The sequence below is a fragment of the Gallinula chloropus genome (genome assembly GCF_964237585.1).
Source record: "Gallinula chloropus genome assembly, chromosome: 2".
In the NCBI taxonomy this organism is placed as follows: Eukaryota; Metazoa; Chordata; class Aves; order Gruiformes; family Rallidae; genus Gallinula; species Gallinula chloropus.
Window position 1 is genome coordinate 37029948 of NC_140086.1, and position 13599 is coordinate 37043546.

Below are 13599 nucleotides of genomic sequence, written 5' to 3' on the forward strand. Positions count from 1 at the left end.
ATTACTTTTCTTCCCATACATCATAAGCTAATCATACCTACATCTGACCACCTTTCAAACCAACTACACTATTACTTATTCATTTGTTTGTACTGTCATTTAAATTAATCCTTATAAAGCAGCTATTACTTCTGGCAGTGTATGCAGTAATTAAAAACTTAAGTTATTTTGGTGTAATAATTTTGGGGGTATTTCTTTATGATTAGCAGAGATGGCTGGGTAATATGTACAGGACTCTGATGAGTAATGCAAAGAAGAAAATAGGCCATGATAAACCCAAGAAAGAAGGGACAGTGTTGTTCAGTGCTGTAAGAAATAAGCATAAAAGGTACTAACAGCCCAAATTCAAGACTGTCTCACAATTTCTAAGCTGTTCTCATTGTGCAAATATCTCTCCATGCAAGTAAAACTGAAGTTTGCATTCTCTGTGCCCATACACTGAAACTTCACTGAACAAAATTTCATCTCACAGGGAGAGGGAAGTTGGATCAGCCAGTAGGTATTAGAGAGAAGATGAGCAAGAAGTTCATACATTAGACCGCAAAATTGTATTTTACAGTTGCAATAAAACTCTAGTGGAGAGCAGGACTTAGGTCCAGTCCCTTTATGACCCTTTGTGAAGCTAAGATGGTCACAGTATGGAAAGATCACTACTTTAAAATCACCCTGGGACTGAACCCATGCACTGCAGGTTAGTTCAAAATGGGTGTTATTTTTGCCAACATATAGAAAAAGCCATTATTCTACATGTGAAATATATTTATTCCATTATGATGGTTCAGCGATCATAAACTATGCTTCAAAAAGTAACTATTTGTGGAAGATACTACAAGACCACCCAGAATTGGATAGTCCATGGTTAAGGGGACTTCTGCCTTTTTTCCATTAAGCATCAGCATGCACAGGTTTCCTTCACACAAGGCACCTCTGCACATATACAGTTGTGCAAACCTCAAAATAAACATATCCCAACTTCCTTATCAGACATACATCCACCATCCCATGACAGGATAACCAAATCCAGATCTACCAGGTATTTTCAAACACAAGCTACCAGCAGATTTCTGACTGAAGCAGACAGCATAAACTTAGCAGGCTAGAGAATCAGTCTTGTGAGCTTAAGTACACATTAGCCATATTTCAGATCTAACTTTGGTTAGTTACTTCTTTTGTAGTTTACAAATGTAGTTTTAATTTGGTTTATTAGATTGAATATTTGTAATTTTCAATCCAGAAGCATGAAACATGCAGTAGGTAATGGGGTTTTTTTATGCAATTGGGAAGATTACTATCATCCAATCTATTTCCAGAAATAAAATGTGGCTAATCTAACTTTTTTTTAAAACTGAGAGCTTTTCAAATATAATTAAAAAACTCTACTTTTCATTGTACACCTTCTGCCAGCTTTATACAACTGCAAAGAGCATTTTTTCACATTCTTCCTGTAAGATCTTGCCACCTTTAATCAGCTGAAAACATTGCAAGGAGGCACTTCCACCATTAATATTCTTAATTTGATGAAAGAAGAGCACTTCTAAAAGGTTGAAAGTATTGCATGTCTTTTGTTTGCTCATTCCCAGTCATACTTGCAAAAACAAACAAAAAATTCTAGAGTAAACTGAAAGCCCAGCTTGGGCCATTATCTCTTGTTCTGTGTAGAAACCCTTTCACATTAAAGGTTTCCTCCCACATAAACAGGCAAGTAAATCTTGCTGGAAAATTGCAATTTAGTTCCTGCCTTGTAATAGCTCAAGTTATTCCCTTAGCTCTCTTCCACTTCAAAAATTAAAGATTTGGATAAGGTTTTTATTTTAGATTGTTTGAGAGCATCTATTCTGTTTTTGTTGTAATGAAGCAGTTTTTGTAAGGAAGAATCCGATTCTCCTGAAGACCTGGACTGCAGATCAAGGCAATACCAAAGGAACTGAAGCGTGAGAGGACGATTCCACAGAACACAGTGATCTAGTTGTGTGTCAACCCAGCTACTAAACATCCGTAATGTTAAAAGGAATCCAAATCAAAATAAAAGAACACCTTAAAATCCATATTAGTAACAACTTAGATCCACCTTATCTGCCTCAGTGCATGTTATGCACTTCTGTGCACTCCACATTTTCAGACTGCTTTTTTAAATGCAATAGCAGGCCAAAATTTAAAACATGCAGAACTCTAAGACTATAGTCCTTCACATAGGCATTAGAGCTAACAAAGCAAGAATATACCAGATTGCCTTGGAAAGGCAAATATAGATCAAAATGAAGTGATCATCGCTGGAGAAACAACCTATTTGTGTTAAATGTCTCATTTTGCCTCGAGACAAATTTTCACGTATTTAAACAATTGCATAAGCATTTTCATATAGTAGCCAGCACAGAATTAAATATTCTGTTATCCTAAATTCCTATGCCAAAAGTTTGTTTATGCGTGTGTCAGGAAGGTATGACAAAAATACATTAATTGTAGACAGATATAGTAAAACTGCCATTTTAAAAAACAGAGGGAATCTTGACTAAATGGGAAGGTAACAGGACCGAAAGTACAGTTTACACCAGAAGGCTGGAGAAGAGCAAGGATTAGTTCTTCAGCCTGTGCTGACCTGCCTCCTGAAAGTAGTCCCATCAATCCTACAAAGCCTTCTTACTGTGGACCCAGTAGCCAGCCTAAACACGGCTGCAAACCTGTAAGGGGGGGGTAGCACACAGTCAGTGAGCTCAGAACTAAATTTCTACAGAAAAAAAGCAAATCTAAAATAATTTAAAAGAATGAATTCTTACAATAGAATGTCTAAAAATATAAACCCAGAGTACCTATTTTTCACCTTATTTCATTTGATTCTCAGAAAGGCAGCTGGCCATGATGGATAGCTTATGGTGTTAATCAGCTTTGCTATGAGGAATATGGAGCAGGTTTAGCTGGACTGCAGGAGCTGTGCCAGCTACAGGAGACAGCATCATCAACCCTTGGCAAACCCTGCCTCATCGTTCAGCCGAAGGTCTGCTCAGCCAGAACCCCACCGCTTGAAGGATGGTAACACTAAGGAAAGACTTTCTGGAAAGGAAATTAAAATTCAGAAAAGAAAAAGAAGACAGTGATTTTTCTGGGGTTCATCAAGATTATACATGACTTTTTTTCTCTCAAGCCTCCAGGAAATGCAAAATTTTAAATAAACTTGGGATTTGTTTCATTTGGATGCTTTATATGATTCCTTTCAGCCTGTAAGGCCTATGGTCCCTGAATAGACTACTGCAGCTGCTGCACCTAATTTCATTTTGGCATAGGAGGAGGCTGGGACATGTCTGTGTAGTGCAGTCTCACTCTTCTCCCTCAAGCAGGAGCTAACATCATGATTCAATAAAATTTAAAAGTGCCTTTCATCACCTACGTTTGTACAGAGCAACTGCAACTTCAAACAGAAGAAATACAAGGAAAGAAAGCAGAACAGTGTTTACAGGGTGACAGCTGATTTGCAGCCAGAAGCATAATTATGGATGATAAAAAAAAAAGGGGAAAATAGAAATGCCAAACTATTGATTTCTTGGACTAATTTAGAGCTCTGTTCCTGACATTGATTAACAAGGCAAGTTCAGTTACAATCATCCAAGGGGAGTTTACAGTATTCACATGTCACTTAGGACACTGAAGGTTAAAAGGACTTATTTTTCCTCATCCTTGTTTTTCTGGTTATCAAAATATATTTGAAGAGAACTGCTGTCTGAAATAGATATAGGATTTCAGGCTCTAATGTAAATTGGTAAACATATTGTCATAATAAAAATCAAAGCAAAGCAATCACCAGCAAGTCAAAATCCCCAGCATTATCTTGGATACAGGGATGAAAATATGAACTCTGTCAAGCTGTTTTAGCCTAGTGCGGTGTAAAAAGCAATTTAATATGGATCACAGAGAAGTCAGAAACCAAGACACTGCTGATCCAGAGATCAGCAATCACTGTCAAAGCAGACAAAGCTGCTGTTTCATAGTTCCTGGCCTCTTCTGTATCGGACTGCCACTGAGCACCTCCCTCCCAAGCCATCTGGGATTTGCTTCTGGTTAGAGGAAGGGGTGGCAGAATCCCCCCTGCCCCTTGACAACCCATGACACCCAGGTTGAGAGAAGACACAAAGGGCTCTCCGGTCAGTTCAGTAAGACAGATAAATTGAGTGAGGGAAGGTTCACACATATTTTGTTCAGAGTCTATTAAACATATCTGAATTCTGATAAATTTGATGGTTTGCTCAGTTCCCACTCCCCACAAACAGAACAAAGATGCTGACTAGCAGAGCACCCCATACTCTTCCACAGATTCTCATTCTCCCAATCATAGAAATTTGGCTAAAATTAGGTGTTTTGTTTCTTGTATCAAGAAAGCATACAGAAACCTTGCTCTGAGTTGAATATACTTCATTTTTAAGCTGGCAAGGCCGGTAAGTGAAGAACATACTTTCTGAGTTTAACCTGCAAGGACAAAGTGCTGGGTTGGGATAGAGTTAGTGTTCTTCACAGTAGTTAGTATGGGGCTGAGTTTTGGATTTGCGCTGAAAACAGTGTTGGTAACACAGGGATGTGTTTGTTACTGCTGAGCAGAGCTTACACAGTGCCAAGGCCTTTTCTGCTTCTCACCCCACCCCACCAGTGAGGAGGCTGGGGATGCACAAGGAATTGGGAGAGGACTCAACCAGAACAGCTGACCCCAACTGATCTAAGGGATATTCAATACCATATGACATCATGCTCAGCATACAAAGACAGAGAAAGAAGAAGGAAGAAGGGGAAATTGGGAGTGATGATGTTTGTCTTCCCAAGTAACTGTTTCACATGATGGACCTTTGCTTTCCTGGTGATGGCTGAACACCTGCCCGCCCATGGAAAGTAATGATTGAATTTGTTGTCCTGCTTTGCTCATGTGTGTGGCTTTTGTTTTACCTATTCAACTGGCATTATTTTAACCCATGTGTTTTCTCATTTTCACTCTACTGATACTCTGACCCACCCCACAAGGGATGAGCGAGCAGCTGTGTGGAGCTTAGTTGCTGGCTGGGGTTAAATCACAACAGACAATTCACATGTTTTCCCCATCTGCTTGCCTAGTAGCTTCTGTAGATAACACCAGTTTTTAACTCATTTAACATCCATATAATAGCATTAAAAAAGTCATGAGTCCTTAGTCTGAACCTACAAAACATGGATTTCTGCAACTGATCTCAATCAAGGACTTCACAGCATTTAGTTTCTAAGAACACAGAAGGACAGATACACTGCTGAATACAACCAGATATAAATGTCACCTCTTACAGAAAATCAGTAGACAAATTCTTAATAACTAACAACTTTAAGAGCATTCTTTCTCAAGATTACCTGCCCTGATTAAATAATATCCCAACAAACGGCAGAATTAAGCCTTCAAGATTGCAAGCAACATGCAAAATGATCTATGTCTATGGGACTCTATCAGATCCAGCATCTCACTCTTCTGTCCTCCTCACAGCAGTTCATGGTGCTGCAAGACAGGTTCACTCTGCAGAGCAGCAAGGACAGCAGGTTCCCCAAAAAAAAAAAAAAAAAAAAAAAGCCGAATTTAGCAGCGGAAATGTTGGGAACAAAATTCAGCCAGCAAGCCAACTAGCTGGAGACAAAACAAGCTTTCTATCTGGGAAAAGGCAATTTCAGAATGCAAAAGGAAGCAGAGCCTACTTAGTGCTGGACTGCAGAGAGGGGGCCTAGAGAAAACAGCACACAAAGTGATTTCACGTAACTTCAAATTCTAAGGAAAAACACCTTTATCCATCCAGTTTGTGTGCACAATAACTTCAGGAAACTTGTTGAAAAAAACCACTTCAACTTCTACCATTTCAAATAATAATAGAACAAGAATCCATTCTAATCTCTAAGCACATGAGTTTTCTTCTTAGCTTTTGGAAATTCACGGCAAAAATCCTTTAGTACCTATAAAATCTCAAGTAATGCATTCCTTTTTCCTGGAGGGCCTATCTTAAAATGTCTCTGAAAATGCCAGGAGTTGGATGTTTCTTTCCCTGAACAGATGGCAGGCACAAAGGCAGTACTAATGCACAAGTGAGGTAAGAGCATCTTGTACAAAAGCTCAGACGGACACACTGTAAAGCAGAACGAGTCATGCTTTAGAGAAAAGCACCCTTGCACCTTTCCTTAAATAGCTGATCTTGAATCATGTAACATATAAATGGAAACCCACACATAACACAGTTAAACCCCATTCCTGTTGCTCCTAATACAGTCTCCACATCTAATATGTTGGTTTTCTAATATTTTGATTTTCTAATATTTTGTGGGGTTTAAATATACTTAAATAGACATTTAATAGTTTATACCTTTGAATTAACCTTAGTTCTGAGCAGAAATTTGATGTTATTTTCATCTAAGAAGAGCTTACGCTCAGAATCAGGCATGCAGCTTCTTATTCAGTCACTAAATTATTCTGAATAACTTGTGACCAACACACTGTGGGGTAATAGTTTGTTGAGGCTATTAAAGTCACTCAGAGCTTATTCTTAAGCTGTAAGAATTTTTGGCTGAAAAATACTGGCAAATTCAGAATTTGATCTACAAAATCATAATAAAACCCAGAGGCAGTCTTTTTCAGCTTTATTAAAAAATGGCAGAATTAAGCCCAAAGTCTTTTGTGATCACATAAGACATGAAACTGAAACCAAGATAAAGAGCCAGAGAAAAGTTATGTAGTGCCACTGTCTTCTGAAATAACTTCATGTCAGTCCTTGCTATATAGTATTTCCATCTTCATTTGACATAGTGACTAGTGTTAAATAATACAGCCTTTTTCTGTTACTGCCTAAAATCAAGTACAGTATTCAGTGGGTTCTATATGCTTGTACCAGTGACAGAGAGTAATACAAATAGTCTGATGTAAACTCTGTTAAAAGAAATGGCAAGCAATGTTTTTATACAACTTGATTGCATTGGCTAGATATGGAGCTTTTCCTGTTTCTCATGCCTGAGAATCTGCATTGCAGCTATGTTGCCTTTTTATTTTTTCCTCCTGAAAGCTCTTTTAAAGAAAGGATGTTACTTAAAACGAGGAGAAAGTAATGCTCATTCAAACACAATGTACCAGTAACTAAGTCTGCCAAAATAAGGATTTTCATACACCTGAAACAAATGGGAATACATTTAACATATGCCACCTGTACTCTACAGTTAGGCATTCATGTAAAACAAGCAGGTATTTATCACCAGATTCTTTGATGTGTTTAGGATTTTGTTTGAGGGGGATTTTCCCTCCTCTCCAATTGTAGTTTTTGCACCTTCTTTTTTGCTATAATGCACAAAAAACTGTAACCTGCCCATCTGGAACACAAACACATTGCTGCCTTTGATGAATATTATAAAGTACTAGAGCGTGCTATATTAACGCTATTGTCATAAATGCATATGCTTATTAAAATCTCTTCACACTGATCAGTTGATTATAGCTCAGTTCATTTTTTAATTAATGTATTAATGACACCAACTGTTCTATAGGCTGAACTGGTTATCACAGGCACACCTGCAAAAATGCATTATTTTGCATTTTTTCTCCTTGAAACCTGCTCTACTACGATTCTCCTCACACCCCAGCTTACAGAGCAGATACAAATTTCAGCATTTCTGGCCTGTATTTTAAGAGTTAAATATAGTACATGTTATTCACCTAGAAAACCTTCCTTCTTCTGATTTAGCAATTAAGAATTCTGCTTTTTTTCTGATTTGAATGAGGAAGAATCCAGCACAACTGCACTAAATAAAATCACGCCGCTCATCTCTGTCCATCGCTGCAAACAAAATACTAGAATTTCACTAGAAATCTTCCAAATATATTAGATATTTAGTGTCAGATGTTAGATATTTAGTGCAAAACTTCTCTGTAGATAAAAAGCAGCAGTCTCCAACCTGCAATGACTGAATGACTGACTGAAAAAAAAGGGGAGGAAAGAAATTGTCATACCGGTGAACTCCACTGTTGCACATAATGATGTGACAAGCTCCAAGCCGGCTACAGAGTTCAGAAGACACTGACAGCAATCCAACCCCGGAAGCACTGCAGGCAGTGTATGCGCAGGCAGCCGTGCGCTTGGATCGGATAAAGGACCCTATCAGTCGGTAAAGTTCATCCAAGCAATTGAGAGGCCTCATCAGCTGTAAGGGAGGAAGAGAGAGAGGTTTAAATATTTGCTACTGAGAGCACATGAAGTTCTCTTCTAGAGCAGGTCATCACAGAGGCAGATGGAACAGCAGGGCTGGCTGAGAAAGCCAAAGCCAAATACCGTAACATGAATAGAGAGTACATGGCTTTCTGTTACGTGACCTACAACAGCTTTTTTCAGACTTCAAATTCTTACCATCACCGACTCTTTCATGACCAGTCCTGCCTACAGAAGTGTTTTTCACGTCAGTGGACCCATCAGTACCATCTCCATTAGTGGTACTGGCAAAGAAGGGAAGCCAAAGAAGCAACCTACAGCCGTACATATGTGTCAAGATTGGTTAATTGACTCATTGAGAATATCAGCTTATGATTAAGACAACGCTGTCCTTTATTTATGCAAATGTCTAGTTCCTAATCCTGACTAAAACCACAGAAAAGAAAAATGAACAGAAGTGATAAAAGCATAGTACAAAACAAGAGCCATCAACTTTGTAGAGGGACTTAAAATAGCTTTGGCATTACTGTATGGAAAATAATGATCCACCTAGGAAAGAAGGCAGTGTCAAGTGGAAGGCTGCTCTCGGAAGAGCAACCTTCAAGAGTGGTCTAGCAATGAAAATCATCATCTTATGGTGCTCTGTGTAAGGGAGACATTCATATGACAGTTTTGCAGACCCCGTAATTCCAAACTCTCTATTCTCTTTATTTCAGAAACAAGTTTCCACCAATCCCTGCCTGCTACTCAAAGAATACATCTTTGGAAAGACAGATTAATACCCTAAAGACAATTTTAAGTAATTAGGGAAATAGCAGCCTCACTTTCCTATATGAAGGTTAGTTACTTCTTTGGAAAGCATACAGGTCAAGTAAAGCAATTACAACAACCACCATGCTTAAACCTGGCCACAAATAGATTTCACTTGATTTAGGTCCTATTGGTTTAACTTGTTTCCATTTAAATTGATTTAAACTGGTGCCACTACTAATGCAGAGCTACGGAGAACACAACAAAGGTCACAGCCACAAGCTGAGATCATGCACTCACACGTAGCTTGCTCCAATTGCAAAATATATGCATTAGCTTAACCCAGCATCCCTTGGTCAGACCAGGATTATGAGCTGTTTTTATCCTCCCCTTGAATTTTCCACTGAAATAGATAAGGAATGGGTTTAGGGGTAACAAGTACTGCACATGTAGCTAAGTGTCTCCTGCTGCACCTGAGACAGCTTAGAAAGTAAAGTTGCTGGCTCAGCAGGGAAGGAGAGGTACAGGCACATGTCCTCCTGCTTTCCCGGGCAGACCAGAATGTATCCAAAAAACAGGAACCATCCTCCTGGTAAGGCCCATGCACGATGATATCAACATAAAATTTTAGTCTATCATAGGGCTTAGCTAATGATCTCTGCATTTCTCAAGCCACAGTTGCTCAATTACTTTTCCAGTCAGCATAAGGAAGACCCTAGGAATACGGGCATTAACAATAGGAGAGAGCACTAAATGAATTTTCATAGCACGTGGGATCTCTCACTCACAGAGGTTTAAGAGACAGATGAAGGCATTGAAGAAGGCCTTAATGAGGAGATTCAGAAGAAAGCTTTCTGAGCAGGATGCTGAAGTAGCATTTAATTTGGAAAAGCGCTTCCAGTTTTCAGAATGAGGAATTTCTGCCTGCACCTGCTCTCCCCTCACCCTACCCTTCCACCACACTCCTGGAGTAACTGCATTGCTCTGAAAGCACAGGGAAAATGGGAAGCTACGGTTTCCTTTCTCAAGTACACAGATGCACTCCAGTCACACCTTTTGATATGGAACCACATAGCATCATGTACCCCTAAAACACAACAGGTGGGACAAAATGCTGCAAGAGAGCTTCTCCTTTCCTTGTGCTTCCACCCCCAGCTTTAAATAATTCAATTTTTATACTGAATTAAGAAAGTTTCAGGAAAGGATTACAAGAAGACAGTGTGAAACATGCAAAGTTTAATTAGGCTCTTAACATCTTTATTTACCTTATCTATATAAGCTGCTTTAGATGTTGAATTTGGAGGCAAGTTTGACTTGTCCAGGTAGAATGCCCTGAAACAACAAACAGAATAAGGCAAAAATGTTAATTGTTTCAACTCCTGAACAAAAGTATGTAAGAGACTATTCTTAGACACCATCCTAAGGCTGGCATTTTTTAAAAAACATTTTAACTTCATGCTAATAGAGGACTGAGGAAAAACACAGGGGTAAATAGGCGCTATCACTCTTTCTTTTAAAGTAATACGTAACATTTTTTCTTCTGGAGACAAAACCAGTCCCCCTGCCCTTTGACAGTACAATGCAAAATGTTATTTAGTTAGTAGAAAAAATGCATGTGAAAGTGATTTTCACCACAGCTATCTAGGAGAAGGTTTGTGGCAACTGTTGAGGTTATAATAGTGACTTTGGGAAACATGGCACAGAGAGTGCCTGAGCCTGGTGCACTACAAGCTTTATTTGTATTGGCTGTATGAAACTGCAATAATATAAACCCAGAATCCCAAACACGAAACACAGTACTGACAGAGGAAACACACACACAGGCTCACAATACAAAAAGAAACAAAAAAACAAAAATCCTACAAAGGGCAAACATGCATCATCCAAGCAAAAACGGCCTTTGCATCCTGCGTACTCATGCATGTGTGTGCACAGACAAAAATCACGCCGCCTTTCTTTACACTTGCTGCAAACTTCTCTGCAAACGAATCAGTGAGTGAAAGGAAAAGCCAAAAGAAAGTGCCATTTACCTGCACAACACAAATGTGACACAGAAAACACGCATACTGCATCAGCCTTAGGTACAGTGTCCTGAAGGACATCTACCCACATTCTCCCGGCTCCTTCCATAACCTTTCACTTACCAGTGCAGAATCCCAAAAAAAGTTTCTTTAAAAGGGGCAAATGCAACACACATTCTTTTGAAAGACAAAGCTCGGCTCATTTCTGTGTGGCACAAAGGAGATTGACATTTTGTACAGAGGGCTTCCATTGTATCCTTCTCTCCTTAGAAGACTGAGAGGGGATCTGATTAATGTGTATAAATATCTGAAGTGTGGGAGACAAAGGGAAATGGCCACCCGCTTTTCAGTGGTCTGTGGGAGACAGGACAAGGGGCAATGGCCTCATGTTGGAGCACAGGAAGTTCCACAACAATATGCGGAAGAACTTTTTCACAGTGAGGGTGACAGAGCCCTGGGACAGGCTGCTGAGAGGGGCTGTGGAGTCTCCTTCTCTGAAGATATTCAAGACCTGTCTGGATGCCTACCTGTACTATCTGTCCTAGGGAACCTGCTCTAGCAGAGGGTTGGACTCTATGATCTCTGGAGGTCCCTTCCAACCCCTACAATTCTGTGATTCTGGGATTCCTGAAACAGGAAAACTTCTCTTATTCAATACCAGTAAGAAAGAGCAAAGAGCACCTGGGAAGCATGGAGCATTTCTCCTGTCTCCTTCAACTCAGGAACCCTAGAGGAATTCATTGTTATTTTTTCATTGTACCTTATAAGCAAATTAATTGCTCACCACAGATCATTAAACTTCTCAGAGGCAGAGAAAATCTCTTACATATCTCTGTGATAACACCACGTTACTCTGCCTCTGCAGCACTGTTTAAGAAAGAAAATAAAAATATTTTGTCTCTGCTCATGGCGGGGAGGTTGGACCACATGATCTTTCAAGGTCCCTTCCAACCCAAACTATTCTATGATTTTCTGATCACAAATCTCATTCTGCTGGTTGAAAAGCTCCAAAAACCTGCCAGGGCACCTGAAAATAGAAACACCTTGTGGACTTCCCTGCCTGGATGAGGCATCCAGCAAGAAATAAGCAACAGCTATCACTGCAGCAATTCTGGCCAAGGTTAAAATAAAGCGAAACAAGAAAAAAGCTTCACTGATATATGGAATGGGGGTGGGATGGGAGGGGTGGGGGGGAAGAAGATTCTCCAGTGCAAACCAGAAAGTGTCACTAGACCCAGCTGCATTGCCTGTGCACAAGCAGCAGACCTGACTAAAGGTCATACCTGAGCCATGACCCAGGATGGAACCATGGAGTGTGGGAATCAAATTTCAGTTGCAATAACATACAAAAATAAACTGAGAAGAATACATCCTTGGATCCTAACTCTGAAATAGGATCACCTGGATCGTCCAGACATTAAAACACTGATTCATATAACACACATGGATAAAAATCACCCTCCACCCTTTTTTATGGCTTTATCCATGAGATAAGTTATTCATACTGTTACGTATTTGCAGGGTAGGATAAAAATCACTCTCCACCCTTTTTTATGACTTTATCCAGGAGATAAGTTATTCATACTGTTACATATTTGCAGGGTAGGTGTGCAGACTGCAGATTTGAATAGCCTTTATTCATCAATAATCTGTAATAACTCAGCTGATTAAAAAAAAAAAAAACACCACCTTAATTCTAGTAGATTTTGCTTCCCATACTTATGAAGATTTGAAAAGCATCCTCTCCTAAATTTAAGGTTTGAATTAATTCCTTCAGAAAGTACAGCAAAGCTCATCTAGTTCTGTTATTCCATTAAGCCCGTTGCATGATCCAGAATGTACTCTGTGTCAAAGGAAGCTGGAGACTATTGGAAGGAAAAGAGTTTTGCAGAGAAAATTACTCATAAATCACTCTGAGCGGCCAGAGCACATAAAAGCTACCTCAGCAGCAAGAGACCAGCCATCTTCTTTGGTTGCAAAGCTAAAAAACAAAGCCTCACCCTGCCATCCACTGAATGTTATCAGACTGAAAGCCTATGCTGTTTTTTTCCCTGCCATTCCACAGGAAAAGCTGCTTCATTTGGTCTGTTCAGCACTCCCATTCTCTTTGGACTGTTATTTCAGCAAATTCAGCTGCATTAAATGAAACCACAAACCAAATATAGAGCAGTACACACATTAATGGAGTACATGGAAAATAAGCAACTCAGGGTACAAAGTGAAGCAACACGGACCCTAGAATGGGATATACAATTATAGGAATTACTCCATTAATTCAGTCAATTATTCATTAACCTACAGAACAAACAAAAATCAACTCTACACAACATTAATTTTAAACATAAAAATATCCTGTTACAAATGAAACTATCCCCCCTCCCCATCAGATAACACTCCCAGATGTTTCTCAAGTGCTTTATTTTTATTGCTTTTCATAAAAACTGTCTTCAGTATTTTACAGAACATGACAAACTGTGGACAGCATATAAATTTCCAAAGCACTTCACTTAATTACTAAATGCTTGTTAAGGTCCTTAATCATATTTTATGGGAAAAGTTAATGGCAATCTTGGCATGGTGCCCAATTTGGACACTATTTTCTAATCCATTTGAAATGAACAAGAATGAAATCATAGCTCTTTGTCTGCAAATGT

General features: G+C 39.2%; 1 protein-coding gene across 1 annotated transcript in view; it reads right to left on the bottom strand.

Annotated features, from left to right (window-relative positions):
* The window catches only part of PREX2 (phosphatidylinositol-3,4,5-trisphosphate dependent Rac exchange factor 2), a gene marked incomplete at both ends in the record, with an annotated part of 182558 nt that overhangs the window by 14903 nt on the left and 154056 nt on the right, over positions 1-13599 (bottom strand). The window contains 2 exons of the mRNA XM_084260599.1: positions 7979-8169; positions 10190-10256. Coding sequence (XP_084116725.1) covers positions 7979-8169; positions 10190-10256 — 258 coding nt within the window. The remainder of the gene's footprint in view (positions 1-7978; positions 8170-10189; positions 10257-13599) is intronic.